This window comes from Hippocampus bargibanti, linkage group LG15 (genome assembly GCF_051943395.1).
Source record: "Hippocampus bargibanti isolate YZ-2025 linkage group LG15, ASM5194339v1, whole genome shotgun sequence".
In the NCBI taxonomy this organism is placed as follows: Eukaryota; Metazoa; Chordata; class Actinopteri; order Syngnathiformes; family Syngnathidae; genus Hippocampus; species Hippocampus bargibanti.
The window spans coordinates 3,023,613-3,047,282 of record NC_142748.1 but is presented as its reverse complement, the minus strand read 5'-3'; the positions used below and the strand labels follow the sequence as shown (position 1 = coordinate 3,047,282).

Sequence of the window (23,670 nt, the reverse complement as noted above, 5' to 3'; positions counted from 1 at the left end):
ACTGTAAATGGCAATTATTTAATCTGTTGAATTAATAAAAAAATTTCCAAATGCATTAAAACATAATGCGGTTTTAGAATAATACTACTCTGTTGATAGTTTGTCTTGGCATGTTAAATGAGTATGTAGTCATCTTTAAATACTTGGATTGTTCTACTGTGCGATACAAAAATGGCACATTTATCTTGAATTTGATATAAGAAAATAAAATATGGCATTTTTATATGCGACTTGTCACGTCACCTCAAGGCCTGAACGACTTGTGTCAAAAACGTTTTATCTTGTCATAAGGCCAAGACTATGAAAAAGAATCATCCAAAATAAGTCACATTGTCGTAACTTGAAAAAAAACATGAGCAATTTTCCATTTTAATTCAATTACGAGGCTGGATCCGATTTCGTTGCTTGCTAAAATGTATACAAAGCCACCTTTCCGAAAACATGCATGTCACGGCATCATTTGGCGGATAGATTTGTTAACTAAAAGACATATCTGACATTTTTAAATGTCAAGTCATTGTATTTGAGCGCCGTCACCTTGTCTTGCGTCTCTTTGCCATGACATTCCTATCGAGAACACTATCGCCAAACCCGAGCCAAGTCATCCCTGATTGATTTCAGTCCTTCCAGCACCTGAGAACCCCCATTGTTGCCCCCCTGCTGTTCGCGCTTAAGTTTTCTTCCTCATTTCACTGTATTTCTTTCTACCGTCATCATTTTGCTGGCCCCTTTATCCTTTTTTTTGCGTATCACCAATGATTTCCTGTCTTCCTACCCTCCATCACAAAACCGTTACCAAAAGCGTTATTTTTATCTGTTCATTGGCGTCTTTGGTCTGGTCGGGGGGGCGCAGCTCTGAGCCGCTCCACAGAGTCTCACATGGGAGAACCAGATAGAGTGAGAAAAAGAGAGCGGGAGGTGGGTTTGTAAATGGACGAGTACGAATTAAGGAGCAAAAGTGGGTGGCGGCATGGTTGGCTAGATAAAATTGACGGAGCGTACAAGTCTGCGGCGGATGGGAGACCAAGGGGATGGATCGCAAACGGGTGCGTTTGTGGGAAGGCGCGATAAAGGGAAAGGTGAAAGTCGAAAAAAAAAGCATCACCCTTGCTGTTTTTTGCGACATCATATCGCACCACCCGAGCGGGCGTTCCTGATGATGACTCGCTTGTGTTGGGGGATGGGGGGGGCACTCTCCAGGCACACATCTGTTGTTTGTGGTATTGTCTCTGTCTGTTTTTTCTTTTCCCAATCTGTTGAACACTGTTTTCACCTATCAAATCCTGTCACTTATCAAATCCATCCTGCGCCAAGCACCCGCTGGGTTTTCACACAATATGACCCCCTTTTCCCCTTACACCCTCCCGAACTTTGCCGTCACGAAAGCCAGTTGGACTTTCTAAACCTGCAGCCGTTCCCCTTGAGGCAGAGTTCCTTAAATTTAGTGCTTCTCGCTCAAGTCCAGGCAAAGGAAGAGCTCGCTCCAATAAGTAAGGCAGGTGTTCAACTGAGATTAGCCACATAATGTTTGAGCCATGCTGTCATTCCAGTCCCATCAAAGGAACAAAATGGTGGTTCATCAAGACGGACAAAATTGTTCCTAAAAAGCTGTCATTGGCCCTCTTTCACACAGTCAAGACAATTTGAAAATCAAACAATACTTCACTTTTATGAATTGTCTGCATTACCCCGAAGTGCAGTTACGTGCGGACAAAAATGTTTTATTTTTGGATTCTGCAGTGGTCCAACACGATCAAGATATTTTACTCATTAGGTATGAAATAATAAAAGTAAATCTACAGTCTACTTAAAAAGTGAATGTGGATCCTGACGATTGTATTTGATGCGGATAAACTTCTTTTTTAAATGTTTTATTTATTTATTATTTTATTTTCAATTTATTTTTTAATTTTTATTTATTTATCTGTGAATTTATTCGTTTATGTATTTGCTTATTTATGTACTTACTTATGTATGTATATATGAATTTATTTATTTAGTCATCTATCTATTCAACTATGTATTTAATTATCCATGTCTTTATTCATTTATTTTTATCTGTGCATGTATTCATTTTTGTTTATTTATTTGCTTATTTATGCACTTATTTATTTGCATATTTATTTACTTACCAATGTATTTAATTTAACTATTTATTTACTTATTTACATACTTACGTATTTATTGACTTATTTACTTGCTTGCGTATTTATTTACTTGTTTAACTATTTCTTTATTTCTTTATTTATTTATTTGTGTATATATCTAGTTGTGTATTTTATTAATTTCTTTGTTTGCTTATTTTTATTTAACTATTTATTTACTTATTTATTGACCTATTTATTTATTTAGTGGTTTGTCTATTTATGTATATTTTTCGTATGCCCACTGCTTTACAAAAACACAAATGCAAACCCTCATCGTACGACAAAATCGACAATTCGCTGCAGTTTTCTGTCTTCTGGCTTTCGGCTGCGGCACATCATGCTTGCTGAAAGTCTTTTAAAATCATTTTGTATTCATATACTGTACACGTATGAGTAATATTTATCCGACAAAGAATCGATTCTTTGCTTTTTCCGTCTCAGCGGGTGGTCTTCCATGGTGTCATTCTGCTTTTACTTTTTTTTTCGGGGATGAAGTTGGAAAGAAGTCAGAACTGCCCATTTCGTTTTTCCCCCTCCTTGCTATGTCTCTGTATATGTATGTACGTGTCTCTAGACAACAATCGGATAAGTGGCATCCTGACCTCGCAGACGGAGCCCTACGACCTGTCTTTTTCACGCTCCTTCCAGAGTCTGTCCCACCTGCCGCCTTCCTACGAGGCGGCCGTCAAAGCCGACCTCAACCGCTTCTCGTCCCTGAAGAAACTGAGTAGGTCAAAGTTCACAGCACTGATGCAACAGCAGGATCCCCGGCGTCATGCATGATTCGTTTTGGGGTGGTGCCTCGATTCACGTGACCTTGAGCGATTTTTTTTTTTAAGGCTATCACGTCAATCCCCTTGTGAAATAACATCAGCGATTACAAAACTACAAGACCAAAACTATAAACAGGAAAAAAACAATGCTTCATTCTCTACTTTCTGTGTTCCACAACTGCACTCTAATCGTACGTAGAAGCGGCTCGGTATTTATTTACTGGTGCTTTTGGTTGTTTTCCTCTCATGACATTCGTAAAGTGGAACACACAAATATTCCTTCAGGTTTGTATAATGTCATCATTCTTGCTTCACTTCACTGCTGGCTCGCAGTCAAAGTGAGGGAAGCCATCGACGATGCCTTCCGTCAGGTCTCGCTCGCTACTGCTCACGCTTGTTTAGCTCTGAGGCACGGCTACAGTTTAGCTATCAGGCACGGTACAGCAAGATGACAGGGGATTGTCATCTTGTATTTTGGACAATAAACACTTGTTTTGATGGGTATGAATAGTGCAACAAAATATGACATATGAAGAGTAGAAGTGTTTTTAAGCCTTTCAAGGGACAGCACTTACTATACTGGAGAGCTTATCAGGTTATCATTATTTGAGAATCTGATCATTTTAAATCGGTCGTCACCGCAAAAGGTCAAAAGGTTCTGTTGTGTCACAATAGTTGCATCGGATTGTGCTGAAGGGGGAAATGAGATGAGCCCCTTTTTTTCAGGGAATGCTTATGAATGCAAATCGCAATTTAAATGGAATAACAAGAATTGGGGTTCCGCCAGGCAGTGGACCTGTATATTATAAGTTCTTATTTCCAATGATGGTAATATGGTTCGATGAGTGAGTGGTATGTGTATATTTGCTCCTGTTTTAAAATGACACCCTAACAGTTATATTTTATAATTGTACCGTATTGTCCTGTGTATAAGGCCCCAAATCCTTCATTTTCTTCAAAAGATGACCCAGCGCCTTATACGCAGGTGTGCCTTATAGGTGAAGTAATATTGAGCTACAACAGGTCTCGCAACTATTGTCAGCAGCCATTTCCGCCTGAAGAAGAAATAGTGTGTAACCCAAGTCTTTAGCGCCTTATAATGTGGTGTGCCTTAAAAATATGAAAACATTTATATATTTACATATAACATTTTGGAAAACCTTCATCCAGTGCACATTATATGAATACACCATTCATTGGAAATACACCATTATACACTGGAAAATCCGGTAATTGATATCATGTTTTTGGTTTTCCCTTTTACCTATTTTTTTATACAATCCTGTGTACATATACTGCAGCTACTTTGGAATTTCATTGAACCATAGGACGCAAAATGGTGAAGAAAGATCTCTCTTGGATGCAGATGCTGATTAGCCGATGTTTCAGACTGCCGCACTTATAGGGCCAAATCATGCTGATGAAAATGTTGTTTTTAATTTTTATGACATAAATAGTAGCTGGTAGACTCTAAATATGTGACACCTTCAAAATAAGGCCAGTTTTTTGGCATGACATGATACCTAATATTGGTATGTGTCCTAAAAAATGGCATTTGTTTGCATGGTTTGCATGTTGTTGCGACAGTGCTTTCCGCCATGATTGTCTGGAAAAAAAAATCGTCAGAAGGCATGTTGTAATTATGTAAATTAAAAACAAGGGAAAACTAATGCATTCAAGAATATACACCCATCATTTGTGCGGTGTTACTCGATGCACTTTGGCATGCACTGGATGCCACGTGTTGATGCGGTATAACAATGTGTGAATCGCCTTTTGTGTGACCTTTGAGATCACCCCCCGAACCCTGACAACCAGAGCCTCCTATAGGACATAGGTGGAAATGATATGTGCGTGGTATGGAATATCACCTGTCATCTTTCAACTCAATGTTCTTGACAGTGTATACTGCGGAATGAAAAATGTATTGCTCTTGATCTGCATTCTTCCCCATTACCTTCCAACAGGAAGAGATTCTCTCGGTAAGCTTCAAACTCTTGCATCTGTTTTTTTTATCCCTTCCTCATTTCCTCTGCAGCAGATAAAGAAGTTGAAGACTACTACACTCGTAAGCGACATCTTCCTGACCTGGCAGCGCGAGGCACTCTTCCCCTGCACGTTCTCAAAATCACTCAAGACCAGGTGGGTGAACGGGTGCTGGTTTTTCTTCTGTAAGGCAAATGTTCTGTCTTGTATTTGAGTTTTGAAAATGTTTCTGGCTTAACTGAGGTTGTCATTCCCTCTCTGCAAATTTTTGTTCATATCATTCAATGTGGTAGGGCTGTCAAGCAGCTTACAAAACTGTCTGACAAATTCCCCTACAAATTAAATAGAAACCACATCATGTTTTAACAATTCGAACACGGTACATACAGTATACAGTAGCCTCTTATCTGCCATATTTTTGGACTATGTTGTGTACGGTGTCAAAGCCAAGGCACGGGGGCCAAATTTGGCCCACCACATCACATTATTCGGCCCACGAAAGCAAATCAAACTAGTAAAATTCCATGATGTTTGCCACAATAGCAGTCATTATTTTTTATTTCAAATTTAAAAACTAGTTATTAATTAACTCATTCACCACCATTCTCGAATTTATTTGGGAACTGAAAATATGACGTAGCCATTCCCAAATTTGTTCTGTTTTTTTATTTTCATGCTTAGGTGCCGATAAAGCTCTGACAATGGCCTATGGCAATGTTTTTCTTTTTCACAAGGGAGCAGCATTTCCTTTTTTCCATGCTTCAGCTGTTGTTAAAGCGCCATATAAACTAATATACGTATATGGATTGCATTGTATTGTGGACAGCTACCCCCATTTCAAGTTCATAACTCCAGACCCATATAATTTAGGAATTAACACTTTTCTTCTGACGAAAGAAGAGAGTCTAAGGTTTCCAATGCTGTATTGAATGTTTGTTTAGTCCTAAAAACTCAATATTCTTCGGGTTCTGGAATTTGAGTGAAAATGACAAAAACCCTGGTACTGGAGTGGAAACATTTTTGTACATGTCTGGCAGTGAATGAGTGAATTTGTTGTGCGCTCCGCACATAATATGTGAATGGGGATTAAATATTCTATTGGCTTTACCATGTTCATAACGGCCCACGAGACGAAACTGCAACTACAATGTGGCCTGCGGCAAAAAAATGAGTCTGACACCTTTGATGTAGTGAGTATCGATTATCCCATATATTGTGTCCTCAATATATCCCACAACACCTTTTGAAAAGTCATCGATAACCAATGGTCACACGGGAGCGATTTTCCCAGTATGCATTGTGCCCAAAGAGAAAAGACTATCTTATCAAGACTATTGAACTGGAGACATTTTCACAAGTTGTGACATGGCAACATCATTAGTAGAGTGGTAGAAGTCGTGCCTAAAGTAGCCGTTTCCCCTACTACAATCCTACGGGCTTGATCATGAGCCCTTGTCAGCTCGTCAGAAAGCTCTTGAGCAAGATAATAAGACCCCCGATCATGTATAATCGCTAGGTGAATGTAGAATGATCCTTACTCTGTTTCTCCAGCATCGGGAACAGCAGCTTCAAAGTCAAGTTCCGCAGTCTTCCATCATGCAGTCAACTCCCCAGTCACAGTCCTCTCAACAACAGTCCCAGCAAAGACAGAGACCCCGGCGCGTCCAGAGAGCCATGTCCCAGGATCGGGTTCTGTCCCCTCAGAGAGTCCCACAGCAGGATTACAACACATCGCCTAATGGTATGTCCTCTTACGGAGGCCGAATCCTGTCGGACGAACAGCTGCTCTCCGCCGACCGGCTTCGATCGCAGGAGCGCCTACTTCCGCAGGACCGCTATACTTCCCAAGACCGCCTGTACACCAAAGACCGCATGTACTCCAAGGACCGACTTCTCTCACAGGATCACCTCTACTCAAAAGATCGCCACTACTCTCAAGAACGACTCTACTCACAAGACCGCCTGTACACACAAGACCGCCTTCTATCCCAGGATCCTTTGCTCTCACCGGACAAACTGATGATGTCGCTGAAGCGCGGCATGGTCAGTAGTATTTCCGGCGGGTTTTACGGAAGCGACAAATCCATGTCGCGCGCGATCTCGCACACTGACGTCTTTATACCCACCACGCCTCTTCTGGATCGCTATAAGATGACCAAAATGCACTCCCATCCCAGTGCCTCGAATAACATCGGCGGTGGCGGAGTGAGCACTGGAACTCCCGGAGTGGGAGCGTCCCCACATTCCAACACTTTAGCGATGAACCAAACTGTATCTAAGCGGCAGGCGTTTGCCGCTAGACGGACTCACACTGTGGAACAGCTTCACTATGCTCCGCAGCATCACCAGCAGCAACAACAACAACATCCACAGCACTACCGAACAGGAAGCAAGACTGAGGTGACAGTATAAACGGCAACCATCGAGTGCCTAAACTGCACACATACAGACACAAAAACAAAACAAAAACACACAAAAAAAACAAAAACTTGTCATTGGCCTTGGTCGGCCAATGTGCTCATTGCTCTCAGAGTAGGACAGTTGTGAATTTCATTTGATTTTGACCCACGTCCTAAAACCAATCCATTAGCTTAAAATGAGAGACCGGTAAAATGAGATACACTGTACACGACATTGAAAATTATTTTAATTTGGGATTTTAAAACAAAAAAAAAACACTTTCATCGGACAACTATCATTCCCTCCTTTATTCTCCTACTCACGCACAGGCCCCGGCCTCATTCCATGTCTTTTGAAGTCAGGACTGCCCCCCGCCCCCTTACCCCCACTCCCTCTCTTTCCTTTGTCCAGCCAATCAACTTGATCTATCCATGAGCTTTTATTCTGGCAAATTTTAAAGGGCTTTGCGTATAGAATACCCACAGTCTAAATTTATCCTTGATTTCTGATGTGCAACACAGATGAAGAGCTTGGATGAACCTGCGTGAAATAACTTTATAAATATATAAATACATTGATTGAAATAAAAAAATACATTTGTGCACTCTGTCCTACTCATAACTATAAAGCATCTCGAAGCAAGAAGCTGAAATGGATGTTAGAGACACTCCGGTGCTTCTAACAAATGTTCCATTTCTAAAAACGTTAAGTGGTTATGTGGGTTACAATGCACAATTATTAAAAAGAAAAAATATTGTTTCTGATTTTTTTTTTAAGTTATCGCTAGCATTTTTTTTAGCAAATCATGACAATGATCTAGATATTTTTTCTGTTTATTTTGCTTCGAGTAGATGATTGTAAATAAGCTATGGTAGAAATATTATCCTGGACGGTCTGAACTGAATGGACTTTATATTAAATAGTCTTTTTGAAAATAGATTATTTCAAACAACAATGGCTAATTATCACTGTTTTGTGTGTTCAGATTAGAAACCCACTTAACTGAGCATCTGACATGATAAAAAATACTGTGTCTTTGCAAATCTGTATGTAGAGAAAAACGGAATGACGGTGTGACAATTAAAAAATAAAACATGTATAGCACTGTTCATACTTGTGTACCGTGTTCCATTGACATCGCTGAAGTTGAACATGATGGTGATAAAATGCTTGTAGGGATAAATAAACATTCATATTTTTCTAAACATTCAATATTGTTATTTTGGGGATTATCTGCGTCATGTGTCATTATTTGTACCATGTGATTCAAGGATGACACCATGCTCACATTTTTTGGGGGTGTCACACCATTCTCGAGCAATGGACCAAATTAAGTTTTATTTTTTTATTTTATACAGACGCTCCCCTGCTTATGAACATTTGAGTTACATACAACGGTACATACGAACATTTTTGCAGTAACATATGTATTCTTCTCTCCAGTTTTATCTGTACATATCTTTATATGGAGCATATAATTTATTAAATGTTTTTTTTTCAGTACAAACCAATAAAGGTTACTTATACTAATTATATAAGCCTAAGTATCTAGTATATAAACATACATTCCATACAAAATATAGCACTGAAGCAAATTACGAACAAATTCACCTTACGGATGAATTCACCTTACGAACAAATTTACCTTACAAATGAATTCACCTTACAAACAAATTCGCCCTATGGACGAATTCACCTTACGAATGAATTCACCCTACGAACGAATTCACCTTATGAACAAATTCACCTTACGAACGACCGTTCGGAACGTATCTCGTTCGTAAGTTGGGGAGCGTTTGTATATAACTCTACAAATGCAAAATAAATACTTAACATACTACTAAAATGGAAAAATAAAAAATACTTAGGTTATTACTTTTTACAAGGTATAGTCTTCAACCATGACCAACGCTTCCTGTTCATGACCTTTCCTGGTGGCGTGAAAATGTCACGTCTCGACATAGAACTGGGTCTTGCACCCCCACCCCCACCCCCTTTTCTGTGGCTATGGGTGAGCCTATTAAATTGTTTGAGTTGAAATGAAAAGCAAAGACAGAACTCGGAAATCTCTATAATTCAACTGAACTTTTACATATGAACATGACTGGTAATATTGGATCTACTGTAATACACGACATTTGGCATTTCAGCTGCATGGGTGGATAAACTACTCCGAACCTGGAATATGGTTGAAGTAAAGACAGGTAAAATACAAATAGTAAATGATTTAAGTGCAAATGGGAAATAAGAAATGTCAGGTTCTCTACAGCGTTTTTTTTTATGAAATACAGTATACATGATATTACTCTAGGGAGAGTGACAGCTGGGGACTTCAAATATTAGCACATGAGAGATTTGAGGGTTAGAAATCTCCCATGGTTTAAGGTCAGGCTGTAGATTGCACTTTTACATTGTATTGAAGATGAGCAGTGAGGTGAAGTTGGTTTTCAGAAACCGTCGACGACGACGGAGAGCGACAAGTTTGGTTCAACATTTGAAGGGGATAATATGGTAAATAATTAGGACATGCATTTCATGATCGAAATTCTGGTCACAAAACCAGAACTGAATGTACTTTTGATATAAGACACCCATATAATGCTTTGCTGACAAAGCCCAAGTGATTGTCATCCATTATCGCAACATGACAAGAACACAAATAGCAAGCACACTGCTCATGAGAATCTGTTTGGCATTGGGAGTTATTATGAGTCATAAATAACACAAACACACACATATACACTGACCAGCAACAATAAAATGACTCATTGTGCAATCCAATGTAATACAATAGCAGAATAGGTAAAGATAAGGCCTGTTGCAACACACAAAGCGACTGCACACGCACTAATAGATAAACTTGCTACTCAGAAATGTTACTGGCCTGTCAAATTTTTCATTGCACGGCAAACAAAAACTGATGATTGTCAACCCGCACATAGATCGCTAGCAAGGCGAACAAATAAACACATACAATCTCATTGTAATATTTAGATTCTGGTGTTTAAACAAGTCAACATTAGACACAATGGAAACACATTTGAGTCAAATACAGTTCACTGCAAACTACAATTGAACTAATAAAACATGTTAAAAGAACTCTCCATTCATGTATGTGTAAATACATGTACAATGTACTGAAACAGTGATAGCTGTGGACATTCAGTTTTTAGTTTTTGGTGTGTTTGGTTGTATATTAATATTTACTCCCTAAAAAAAGGCCAAAGTGACATTGTTCAACTGTGAAATTGATTCATTAAAATTAGGCAATAGATGACTGAACTACATACTGTACTCAGAGTTTATGAAGAAGCTGCTCATATTAAAACATATTCAGCATTTAGTCAGTAAGAAAGGAATAGACTCACCCAAGAACGTTTTCCAAACTTCTAAGTTGACTTTGAGCGTTGCAGATGTCATATCCAAGAGTTGTTTCACTAGAATATAAAGTAAACAGTTAGAAGTAAGAACTTTTTTTCAGTCAATAAATAAACCTGTCATGTTTTCTGATGCAAATCAACTATGGGTCTTTTTCTTGTTTGTTTTTCCTTATTTTTTTAGGAGGAGGGGCAGTTTACATAAAAATAGCCAAATTATGTTGATACCTACATTATAATATTCGATTTTGTAATTATTTGTGAAGTTTTTTTCCTTCTGTGGCTCTTGAGACAGTCTGCATTGCAGTTGAGTTGGTGAGCAGGATCTCCAGGTTGCACAGATGTTGCTCGTTTGCCAATCAGCTTATTTTGTAGGCGGAGCTACGGAGGGAAAGGAAAGACAATTTCACACTTCCTGAAAGTTCTATTTAGAAAATAAAATCTATAAAAACGTGTCCAAAACGTTTACTCAACATATCTAAACTACTGCTAAAGTAAATATCTTTTTTTTTTTTTTTAACTTTTCAGCCTCTCCCACCCCCTTTCAAATTCCTGATTTGGACTGCAAATTTCCCCATTGTGGGACAATTAAAGGCTTTCTGATTGTGATTCTGAAACGTTTTGGCTAAACTGTACATGTATTTGGTTATCTAAATACAGGCTGGAGTCGATGAACAGTATATTCAAAGGGTTAAATTGCAGAATATTCCAGGTACAGATAATTTCCACACAATGGCTGCTTGATCCCAAGTGTATCCACACCATTAACACACAACACATTTGATCAGAATGGCGGTATCAATACTATGTAAGCTCTGTGTCATCCAACGATTAAAAGGTTTATTCAGCCGTCATCTGTACTTCTTTAAAGGTGTAAGGCGTTTCACTCCTAATCCGAAAAGCTTCGTCAGCGAACTAAAATTGTGCTGGTAGCTCTGGCCCTGCTTTGCACCTATCAAAGCAGAGGTCTAGCACCACCACCTATTTCCATGAGGGATATATATAGGGCCAGAGCTACCAGCAAAAGTTTAGTTCGCTGATGAAGCTTTTTGGATGAGGAGCAAAACATCTGACACCTTCAAAAAAGTACAGATGACGGTTGAAGAAATCTTTTCATCCAGTAAGCAGTGTAACAAGGTTAGTAGATGGCTCACTTGGTTCACCCCGCATATGAGACTGTTATACAGGCTAGACGAAATCTGGCGGAAGACACACATCATTGTATTATTTTCATGAAATTGTTTTGACAAAATCAAAACACCAATGTAGGGCTTTACTAGACAAAACGTAAACAGAAATAATCATTCAGCGCCAATGCGTATGTGGAACTGTCGCAGCTTGGAATTGAAGCAGATTTACGTGGGACAGGAGATATGAGAGAATTTCTTTTCATCAACGGACGCGACAGCTTCGTGTTTGCTTTCAACATTTAGCTTGTAGCAGACGTGCATATTTCACCATGACATCTCAGATCCACTGGTGAAAAGGAAGCTTTGATGATATTCTCTTCCATCTAGAACTGCTTCATACAACAAAGAGGGTGCAGAAAGTGCTTAAGATTAAAGGACTGTCTGTCTTTTGTGTTGTCACATTTTTTGGTTGCTTTTGAATTTTGACAAGATGTCAAGAGGCTGCCTTTACAGCAGCTCCTGTATTTTGTTTTTGCTGCTGTGAACTGTAAATGTCTCTATTTTGAAACGAATAAAGGCTCATTTAATCAGATCTAAAATGCTTATGATCTTAAAAAAAAAAAAAAAAAACGTTACTTTTTCCTCAATGTCCGTGGCGGTGCACATTTCACCATGACGTCCATGATCCACTGGTGAAAAGGACGTTCTGATAATCTTCTGTCATCTAGAACAGCTTCATACAACAAAGAGGATGCAAATAGTGCTTAAGATTGAAAATGTGTCTGTGTCTTTTGTGTTGTGTCACATTATTTGTTTTTGTTGTTGTTTTGACTTCAAGATGGCGCCTCGAGAGTGGCTGCCTCTACAGCAGTTCCTGTATTTTGTTTTTCTACTTCTTCCTTTCCTTCCATAACTTTGTTGCTGTGAAGTGTAAATTTCTCCACTGCAAGACGAATAAAGGGTAATGCAATCCTATTATTCTTTCTTTTAATTCCTGTGATGTTAAGACAAAACAAACTAAAAAAAAGAGGGAAAACAACGCAACACAAAAACTTTATTGCAAATTCTCTCGACATTTTGATTCGTAAATTGATATGACTTCATGCTTTTCGCATTCAAATGCACAAAGATATCAAAACCCAAAAATAATTACCGCAACCAAACCCAAATAAAACCGCCAGTGAACCAAAAGATAATCAGTGCCACTATGAGGCACGGGAATCTGCCAACACGCACGCTGTAAGTGGTTTTACCGTCAAACTAGTTTCTACCCGAGTGCTTAAAAACTACTTCCAATCCACCGTCGTCTTCGCGTTTATCTTCCCAAGCGCAGCCTCTCCTACAAACCAAGCTATTTATGATAATCCACTGATTGTAGACCGCTAACAGACATTTGTTTTACGACAGATGCCAGATTCGGATAAACATTTAATTAGCAACTCATCAGCTCTGTCAAAGCTAATTACCTCCGGCACAAGTCACAGCCAAAAGTAGCTCCTTGCGCTGCCGGTCTGCACAGCGGAGGTGCAAGTCATATCGACGAGTGAAACGCCGGGGCTGGGTTGTATTGTCCTCAATTTTTGTGGCCTAATCCACTCCGTCTGTCACCGTCAAATCCCCAGTGAGCGGTAAGAATGACATAGTATATTACAAACTGAGGCAAGATTGTGTCATTTATCAACACTTTCCATGAAAACGACTGTGTGGTGGGCCTGAACCGCCCTTAGTGTGAAGTTTGGGAAGTGTGTTGGACCGAGCGATTATCACGTCGACCCCACAGTGTTCAATTACCGGGTTCAATTCCATCTCTGGCCTCCCTGTGTGGAGTATGCATGTTATCCCTAGGCCTGCGTGGGTTTTCTTCTGGTACTCTGGCCCCAAAAATGCATGGTAGGATAAACTCTCTCAATCAAGGGTGTCAAAATCATTTTTTGCCACGACCCACTTTGTAGTTACAATTCCCTCATGCGGTTATGAATTTGGGGATGCCATTAGAATGATTAATCCCCTCCACATATTCCATAAAGATCGTACAGCAAATTAACTCATTCACTGCCAGACATGTGCAATAATGTGTCTACTCCAGTGCCAGGGTTTTTGTCATTGTCACTTGAATTCCAGGACCCACAGAATATTGAGTTTTAGGACTACATAAACATTCAATGCAACGCAAGAAACCTTGGACTCTCTTCTTTCATCAGAAAAAAAAGAGTTCACACCTAAATTATATGGGTCTGGAGTTATATGCGCTTAAAATGAGGGCGGCTGTCGAAAATACAAAGCAATACATACATATTGGTACATATAGCGCTTTAACAACAGTGCTAAAATAATAATAATCCATTTCATTTAATTTCTAAGCGCCTTTCAAAACTCTCAAGGAAACTTTACAGTCAGAGGATATTTTTTCTGCGGGTGAGCAGCGGCAGCCACACGTGACAGCGTTCACTCAACCCGGAAGTAACATAAAAAAAAAAAAAATAAAAAAAAAACGCTATATCAATCAATATTGATGCATTGCATTGTATTTTGGACATCTGCCCCCATTTCAAGTCCATATAACTCCAGATCCATATCATTTAAGAATTAACTTTTTTTCTGATAAAAGTAGAGTCTAAGGTTTCTCACGCTGCATTGAATGTTTGTCGTCCTAAAAGTCAAAAGTCAGTGGGTCCTGCAATTTGAGTGACAATGACCCGTTAGCGACCGCGTTGCCTTCTGTTTGGCCAACTCACAAAATGGAAATAAAGGGAAATTCTGCCATCTTGTGGAAGGAAAAACATTGTCAGAGGTCTAGCCAGTGTTTTATCGGCACCCAAACTGGAAAAAAACAAAACTCAAACAAATTCAGGAATGGCGCTCTACGTCATATTTTCAATTCCTGAATAAATTCATGAATGGCAGTGGATGAGTTAATGAATAACTAGTTTTCAAATTGGAAGTCAACAATAATTACCGTTATTGTAGTTTACATGCGACATTTTGAAAATTTGGTTTAGCAAGCATCATGGAATTGCACAAGTTTGATTTGCTTTTGTGGGCCGAATAAAATGATGCATTGGACCAGATTTGGCCCCCACACTTTGACTTTGACACCTTGATCTAAATTGTCCCTAACTCTGAGTGTATTTGTGTACCCTGCATTTGGCTGGTGACCTGTTCAGAGTGTCCCTTGCCTTCTTCCAAAAAATATCCGGTGATAGCCTCCAATAACTGCGACCCCTGTAAGGATAAGTGGATCACAAATTGAATGGATGGATGGATGGACAGTCATTCAAAATCAAACACTCAACAGTGTCTGTCAGGAAGTGTCAGATGCTCAGGATACTTCAAAACAGATGTACAGTCAAGTTGAAGCTGCCATGATTTATCCAGGGGACAAAATCGGACATTTGGCCTTCACGGCGTACTTCAAGATCCGTTATTCACCACCAGTGATGAGTCATTCACTCACTTTGCTCGTTTCTTGAAGACCTATCAGATGAGATTCATATAAAAGCATTGAAAACAGTGCTGGTTACAGATAGCTAAGGTTGAACTCCAGGGTAAAACTTGGGTGTTTGGGTTTGAAGAATACCACATAATACCGTACATGACTAGCAGTTTTGGAACCCATTTTGACTCTACATTCAGCCGACAGCATATCCAGGTCTAAAACAAATGGTACAAATGAAATTATTAAGTACAGTTAATGCTAAATAAGTACAATCATCCTCTCATATGGACATTTGAATATGGCGAGGGCGCATCCTAAACAGCAATATCTCTCTGAAGGATTCACATTATGAGCTTCACTGGACCGATCGGTAACTAAGCAACCACCAGATGTCTCACACGTATACGGATGCTTAAGATGCCCCCATCGCCTACGCACTCGTCAGAGATGACCATGTATTAGGGGTGGGCGGCGGTGTCTCACCAGATGTAACAGCCGGTATTTTCCTTTCTTTTCTATACTGCTTATATAATTCAGAATCAATTGCATCTTAAACATTAATTAAGCTAGGTGAGAAAATGTGTCAAATTGCTACATTTGTATTTTTTTTCCTCTCAGATCTCATATTGCTATTTCCTCTTTAAGAGAGCAAGATCAAATAATTGTATACGCAACACATTAACTATGTAGACAGCAACATCCATTTCACCAAGGAAGGCCTTGTCACTTTTTGTGCTGCAAGTGTCGACAGGAGCAGGGAAGCATGAAAGCATGAAAGCATGAAAGCATGAAAGCTCTCCGGGAAACAGCACTTTGACTGTACGTGTGGCTTGGGGGGATGTTTTTTTTTATTATGTATTTTGTATTTTTTTTCCCCTTATTCTTTATCACCTTTAAAGCAATTACTTGCAGGTAGTAGTGTACTTATTTTGTTTGGTATCCCCCCCGACACACACACACCAATCAACAATTTCACATTGCAAATGCACATCACAAGAATCATCTACTGCCCGGGTGTCAAAGACAAGGCCCAGGGGCCAAATCTGGCCCGCCACATCATTTTACTCGGCCCGTGAAAGCAAATTAAAGTCATGAAATTCATTGATGCTTGCTTAAGTCCGAACCGAATTTTAAAATTGCCCCATGTAAACCACAATAACAGTCATTTTTTATTTCAAATTTGAAAACTAGTTAATTAATTTGTGAACTACTTAACTCCTTCACTGCCAGACGATGAGCAAAAATGTGTCCACGCCAGTGCCAGGGTTTTGGTCATTGTCACTCGAATTCCACAGAATATTGAGTTTTGGGATTACATAAACATTCAATGCTTTAGATCACAGGTGTCAAAGTCAAGGCCCGCGGGCCAAATCCGGCCCGCCACATCATTTTTTTTGGCCCGCGAAAGCAAATCAAACTTGTTAAATTCCATGATGATTGCTAAAATCTGAGCCAAAATTTCATATTTTTGGATGTCAACCACAATAAAAGTCATTATTCTTGACTTCAGATTTGAATACGAGTTATTCATTAATTTGCTGTGTGCTCTATATGTAATATTTGAAGGGATTTAATCATTTTAATGGATTCCCCAAATTCATAACGGCCCTCGAGAGGAAACCATAACTACAATGTGGCCCGCGACAAAAAATGACTTTGACACCCTTGCTTTAGATACTGTTCTTTGAGCAGAAAGAGTTAATATTTAAATTATATGGGTCTGCAGTTATATGAGCTTGAAATGAGGGCGGTTGTCCAAAATACAATGCAATACTTACATATTGGTTTATATAGCGCTTTAACAACAGCTGAAGCTAGAACAAAGCACCAACATGGAAAATAGGGAAATGCTGCCTCCTTGTGGAAGGGAAAAAAACATTTCCAGAGGCCATGGCCAGCACTTTATCAGCACCCAAACAAGAAAAAAAAAAAAAAAAACAGAATTAAATTTGGGAATGGCGCTCTATGTCATATTTTCAATTCCCGAATAAATTAGTGAATGGCAGTGAATGAGTTAATGAAAAAAAATGAGTTTGACACCACATTCTAACTGTCAGGCACGCCTCCAAGATTTGAACGGATGGACCGTTCCATCCCAAGGACAGAATACCCATCTCTGCTATCAACCGCAAACAATAACAACTTTTCACTATTGTTTTTAGGTCAAGTCAATTGTACAGATGTCAATCAATTTCTTCCATGTGGACCTAGAGTTTAAAAACATGACGAAAAGGTTTGTTCGACTCACAATTGGAAGGTTAATCGTATCATGTCACTTGAATGTCTTTTTAAGGTTGTTCTAACTAAAATTCTCTCTTATGGATCATCCATTCCACCCCTTTCGTACCTACTTGCCTCTTAGTGCATTATTAAAGGCTCATTAAATTATGAATGACAAAGAAATCGAAAAATGTCAGTAGCTATACTGGAAAGGAATCTATGCATGAGATGCTTTTGAGATTGTCCTTTTGTTTAATTGTAATCTAAAATGAAATGATGGGGAATTAAACTGGACTAAATCATATCACAGTGGTCAATAGTTCAATTCCGGCTCTCGCATCCCTTTGTGGAGTTTGAATGTTCCCTGTGTGCTCTGTAAGTTGTCCCTTGTTGTGAACCTTACACTCATGAAAAGTGATGGAACCTAAAGACAAGTAAAAAGAAAGAAATGAAAGAAAACCTAGCCGATTGAAAGTGAGCTGAATTTGAATTAATGTGCCCAGGATGGAAAATAAATGTATCAAAACTGCATCATTTCAGTTTAGCATACCGCAGCCAGTCTTATCTATTTATTGATCTTTTGCAATTTTGGCAGCTTCATGAAAAGCTATCTAAGAGATATCATAAAACGCTTGATTTTTTCTCTCGCTCCTTTCAAAATAAAATAAAATACAATCAGTACACCGTCTCAACATATAAAACGTGAGCCAATCCTGGACCCTGTTGTACCGTCACACAAACTTCACATGAACGTTCCTGGAACCCTGATTAGACCTGCAATAGCAAAGCAACTCCAGCCAAGGTCCACTTGGAGGACTTTTCTTTGGTCTTCAGGTTAAAAGTCCACACATACGTCGGTCCCCGTTGACGGGTCTTGTAAACCGGACACGGGTACATATTCCTATTGTCCTGTTTGTCCACTGGGATGGCCCTGATGAAGATGACCGGCATGGTAGGCGTAAGCTCTTTTAGTCGGGCGTCCACAATCAAGCCGGTCTGACAGAGAAAAATGGGAAGCACAGATTGACACGTGTCAACTAAGATGTCATTCATTTGTGTTTAAATGTGGCGAAAGCTCATTTTTATGATTATTTATTTTAGATGTTTGTTTCTACTTAAGTCACATTTAAACATTGGACTAATACTGAGTGAGGCGAGCCATGAAGGACACTCACAGTCCACAATGTTGTTATCATCTTGAAGTGTGTTTGAAAGTCAGCGTTGTTTGAGACAAAGTCAAACTGCCCTGTCTCAAAAAAAAAAAAAAAAAAAACTACAAAAACACACACTGAACACACTGAAACAGGGAGGTCTGTCTGGCTAATTAATCCTCCTACATTTAGTGCCTGACAAACTCAAGTTTCAGCATGCATGCGTAGAGGATTGCAGGGCTGGGGTGTAAATCCTGATGACTTTGGGAAAGTCGGAGGACAAAAAGGCTTCATTGAATCTGCAAATGATGTCAAACTTTAAGGAAATGTCAAATACCAGTAACTTCCTATGGGGTAAATAGTAAATACAGTAAAGTCTCGTTATATCGATATCGGATATATCGATAGTCCCGGTTATATCGATACTATTTCTATGCACGCACGGAGAAAATTACATGCAAACAGGGTCGGCTATATCGATAGTCCCGGTTATATCGATATTTTTTCGGACTCCCTTGAATATCGATATAATGAGACTTTACTGTACTAGCAAATGAGTCGACTATCCAAGGAGGAATTATGTCCTTAATGACATTAAAATAAGACATAGGTGATCGACATTTTTATGATAGGGGTATGAAAACTATGTACCAATGCCAAAAACAATCACAGTGGCTTGCATCCAAACATAATTCAAATATTAAGCAATGTTCACTTATGTGTAATTCATCTCTATAGCTTGGTTAACCTTCATAAAAATATTTGTATTATTACATCTGGGGACCTTGAATGCATCGTATTATTTCCAGTGATGCCAGAGTACACGATCAAACTACACCGGCCTCTCAAGTTCTCTGAGGTGACATAAAAACAGACAAACAAAAAAAAAACAAAATCAGACGAACAAACCAACAGAAAAGCAGACAAACAAGCAAACAAATAGGCAAATAAATAAACAATCACACAGATACCTAATAAATAAATAAATAAATACAAAAATAAATAAATCAATATCAGAATGAATAAATAACTCACTAAATAAATAAATACACGAATGAAAACCTAACTAAATAAATAAATACACAATTGAATAAACACATAAATAAATACAAATTAATAAATACATAAAAATAAAGGAAAATACACAGAAATACACAGAAATAAATAAATAAACATGTAAATAAATAAATACATAAATAAAATAAATAAGAATGAATAAATACATAATTAAATGCAAAAATAAATGAAAATACATATACAATATATGTAAAAATACACAAAAAACAAACAAACAAATGAACAGACTGACAAATACATAAATAACTAAATAAACAAACAAATGACTGATAAAAATAAATAAATAAATAAATACGAATTAACAATTACATAATTAAACACATAAAAATAAACGAAAATACACAGAAAAATATCCATAAAAATACACATGAAACACAAAAAAATAAACAACCAAACATATGAACAAACGAACGAATGGACGGATGGACAGACGGACAAATAATAAATAAATAAATAAATAAATAAATAAATACATAAATAAATACATAAATAAATAATATCATTTCATTGACATTGAGTCCATCACATCTCAAAATGTTAAGATCAACAAATAATCCACACACATTTAACATGAGACAAACAAGAGCAATGCAGTCTTGTCCACCATTTTCTTCTCTCTATTGCAAAAAAAATAACTACATAAAAAATAAATAAAATAACGAAAACATACTGTAACTCTCTGGTTTGTCCAGGAGGATTTCAAATCACAGCCACTTAGAGCACATCAAATTCAACATCTCGCTTTCTTTTATGGATGATACCCCGTTGAATCAGAGGTGAACGTTCTAAATATAAATGAGCTGTCTTATCATAAATCTTTGACATTTCTTGCGACACATCTCTATCTAGTCTCAGTACTGCTTAAGTCTCCAATTCACAATATTCCCCCGATACGGGCAAAAGACTGGCGTTTGGAGATATGAGGAGGGCGAGGTTGCGTCGAGAAGCAACCACCGAGTCATCTTAACTGAGAGTCTATTTGCCTGCGTCTCTAACTTTAATGAAGAAGAAAAAAAAATGAAGCACTCAACTTAGGGGAGCTCTAAGTGTTCAAGTGCTCACCCTGCACATTCCCCAATTAACAAGTCTACGGGGGATGCGACTTGAAAGCTTGGCAACATATTCGACGTAGAGGTAGCATGCTTAGGATGAAGAAGAGAATCGGAGCGATGCGCCGCAGCCGAATGCAAGCGGGATGCCAAGTCGGAAAATAAATAAATACATAAAATAAAACAAATGGAATGCAGAATCCCTGAAGGGAAGACATCTCCGAGTGAATTTAATCAGCATGTTTTAAGGTGCATTGAAAGGTGAATTCACGCCTCGCTCCTCCCCATTTCCATGATCTAGTAGTTAGTTAACCATTTCAGGGACAGTGGTTACTTAAAGGACAACCAACACCATTTTTTTGTTTCTTAACTGACATCAGAAAAAACGTTTTATAGCATCTAAAATACCCAAAAAAAACGTAGGCTGATATTTTTAGTGCAAAACACCAATTAAAATGCTAAAACTGCAACAAATTGAGCTGCGAATTGGGGATTTTCAGAAAGTCCCACCCCCAGTTCGTGACATCACACCAAGACGTCTTGCCTTGCTCGAGAATCAAAACAATGGCTTCAGATTCGGAGAAGATGCTTTCTTGCTCCTCATCCAGTTATGAATATGATTCAAAGAGTTCTGAAGAGGAAAGCATAAATGTTTGCAATCGATTAAAGGAGTCTTCCCATATCAATTCGAGCTGTTAATGACAGCAATGTAGCACCCAGAAAATGCAGAAGATGGCGCACAAGCTCCGTTGGAAATGGGCTCATTTATCTGCTGGGAATTTGTGTCAGCGAATATAAAATAGTGGTCTTGGTGAAACACACAACGATTCACCGTCGCGTTATGTGTTTTCCTTCTAATTTCGCCATCAACACGGATCAACACGAAGTTTTCAGACCAAACAAACTACCCAAAATGCATTGTGTGTCGCTTTCTCGGTCAGGGGCGTTCCAAACGTGACGTCACGACAGGAATCGTCACCAATTCGAAAACAAGACTTCCTGAATATTCAGCGCGAGTCTTAAAACGTAAAATATAGTTACATGCGGTGGAATCTTTGTAAAATACGCTCAGTAAAAGTAATTTAGTGATTTTACAAATTATGGACACGACATGTCCGGTGGCGTCGGTTGTCCTTTAAAATGGAGAGCTATTCAAATTTTGATGATTTATTTTGATAAATCATGTTTTTTTTGTTATGGTGGATAAGTGGTGAGCATGTCAACCTCACAGTACTGAGGTGGTGGGTTCGATTACAGCTCCAGTCTCCCTTTGTGAAGTTTGCATGTCCTACCTGTGTCTACGTGGGTTTTCTTCAGGTCGTCCAGTTACCTCACACATTCCAAAAAACAAGCATGGGAGGTTCATGGATCAATCACAATTGTCCCTTGGTGGGAGGGAGAGAATGAATGTGTGCTTGGGATAAGCTGGCTATCGGTTCAGGGTGTCCCCTGTCTACTGCTCAAAAATAGCTGGAATAGGATCCAGCAACCCTGCAACTTGCAAGGATGAAGATGAAAAAAAATCGTGATGTAGCTTATTATTATTTGTGCATGAAAGGTTTCAGAACCAACGAGATACAATCTGCTTCATGATCAATAAAAAAAATCAATAACCCCCCCCCCTTCTCTGTCAACATCTTAATTTCTAATCTTACAAAAGACATAATTTTACGCTATCGATTTTATGGTAATCATTTTATAAAGGGCCATAAATCCCAAACCGTCTTCCATTTTTTTAGTAGCTGTGAAAAAGCAAATCAATAAATATGTATTGTATGTAAAATATATGAGCGATACCTGTGTGTCCCAGCGTGCCCCCTCCATGTATAGCCCATGAACGTAAGCTCCTTCACGGGGTGGCGATGTTACATCTTCACGGTTCTTCTTAGTCACATCACATTGCAGACTCATGCTATCCAAAGGCCACTCGTTCCTGTCAATTCAAACATAGAATCGTTGTATCCATTTGACAAAAAAAAAAAAACAAGACAAAACAAACAAACTGCAGTGAAGTACTTGCGAGCCATTGTTTGCATAATGGCGGTGAGGAAGGACTGCGGGTTAAAAAAGCCGGTCAGCCACACTGCGCAAGGTAAAGCGAAATCAGCTGTCCAGACGTCCAGCTCCTTGATTCGCGCGAGAAGGTCAGAGAACCACAAAGCAAGGCCACATATGGAAGGGTAAGCACGCTTTGTCCAAGTCTCTGGTACCATATCCAGGAAAATAGCGTTCTGGAGGGTCTCCATGTCACTGGTCATGGTTAGTTCACCCTGAAGGATCAAGAAAAGTATATTTACCATTTAGTTTAACATTTCGAAAATTAAATGTGGATTAAATGTGAATTAAATGTAAAATAAATCTAAATTAAATGCAAACTAAATGCAAATTAAATGCAAACTACATTTAAACGTAATTTAAATTAAATTTAAATTTAAATTTAAATTTAAATTACATGTAACTTAAATTTAAATTAAATGTAAATTAAATCTAAATTAAATTTAAATTAAATTAATTTTAATTTAAATTAAATTTAAATTACATGTAAATTAAATTTAAATTAAATTTAATTTAAATTTAAATTGCATTACATTTAAATTACATTATATTACATTTGAATTAGATTTAAATTAAATTTAAATAAAATGTAAATAAAATTTAATTTAAATTACATTTTAATTACATGCTAATTACATTTTAGTTACATTTTAATTAAATTAAACAAAACTAGATTTAATTAAATTTGAAATGTAAAAATGAAAATTGTTTTTTTTTTTAATTAAAATAAAATAATGATGAAAGCAAAAATAAAAAAAAACATATAAATAAAATAACAATACAAATAAATACATAAACAATCAACAAACATCACAACAACATCAATACCTAAATGAATAATTAAATAAATCAAAGTTAAATTAAATTAA

General features: G+C 38.0%; 2 protein-coding genes across 6 annotated transcripts in view; one reads left to right on the top strand and one right to left on the bottom strand.

The window, feature by feature from the left end:
- The window catches only part of shisa6b (shisa family member 6b), a 72,325-nt gene extending 63,448 nt beyond the window's left edge, over positions 1-8,877 (top strand). The window contains exons 7-9 of one of the 4 annotated variants that reach the window (XM_089015508.1): positions 2,722-2,874; positions 4,962-5,062; positions 6,458-8,877. In XM_089015508.1, coding sequence (XP_088871634.1) covers positions 2,722-2,874; positions 4,962-5,062; positions 6,458-7,318 — 1,115 coding nt within the window. In that variant the 3' untranslated portion in view covers positions 7,319-8,877. Of the gene's footprint in view, positions 1-2,721; positions 2,875-4,958; positions 5,063-6,457 lie in introns of all 4 variants that reach the window. The other 3 variants (XM_089015509.1, XM_089015507.1, XM_089015510.1) reach the window with 3 other exon arrangements.
- Positions 8,878-16,030: 7,153 nt separating this feature from the next.
- dnah9 (dynein, axonemal, heavy chain 9) overlaps positions 16,031-23,670 on the bottom strand; it is a 163,534-nt gene continuing 155,894 nt past the window's right edge. For both annotated transcript variants that reach the window (XM_089015298.1, XM_089015297.1), the window contains 3 exons: positions 22,763-23,016; positions 22,544-22,679; positions 16,031-18,465 (listed from right to left, as the gene is read on the bottom strand). In XM_089015298.1, coding sequence (XP_088871424.1) covers positions 18,238-18,465; positions 22,544-22,679; positions 22,763-23,016 — 618 coding nt within the window. In that variant the 3' untranslated portion in view covers positions 16,031-18,237. The remainder of the gene's footprint in view (positions 18,466-22,543; positions 22,680-22,762; positions 23,017-23,670) is intronic.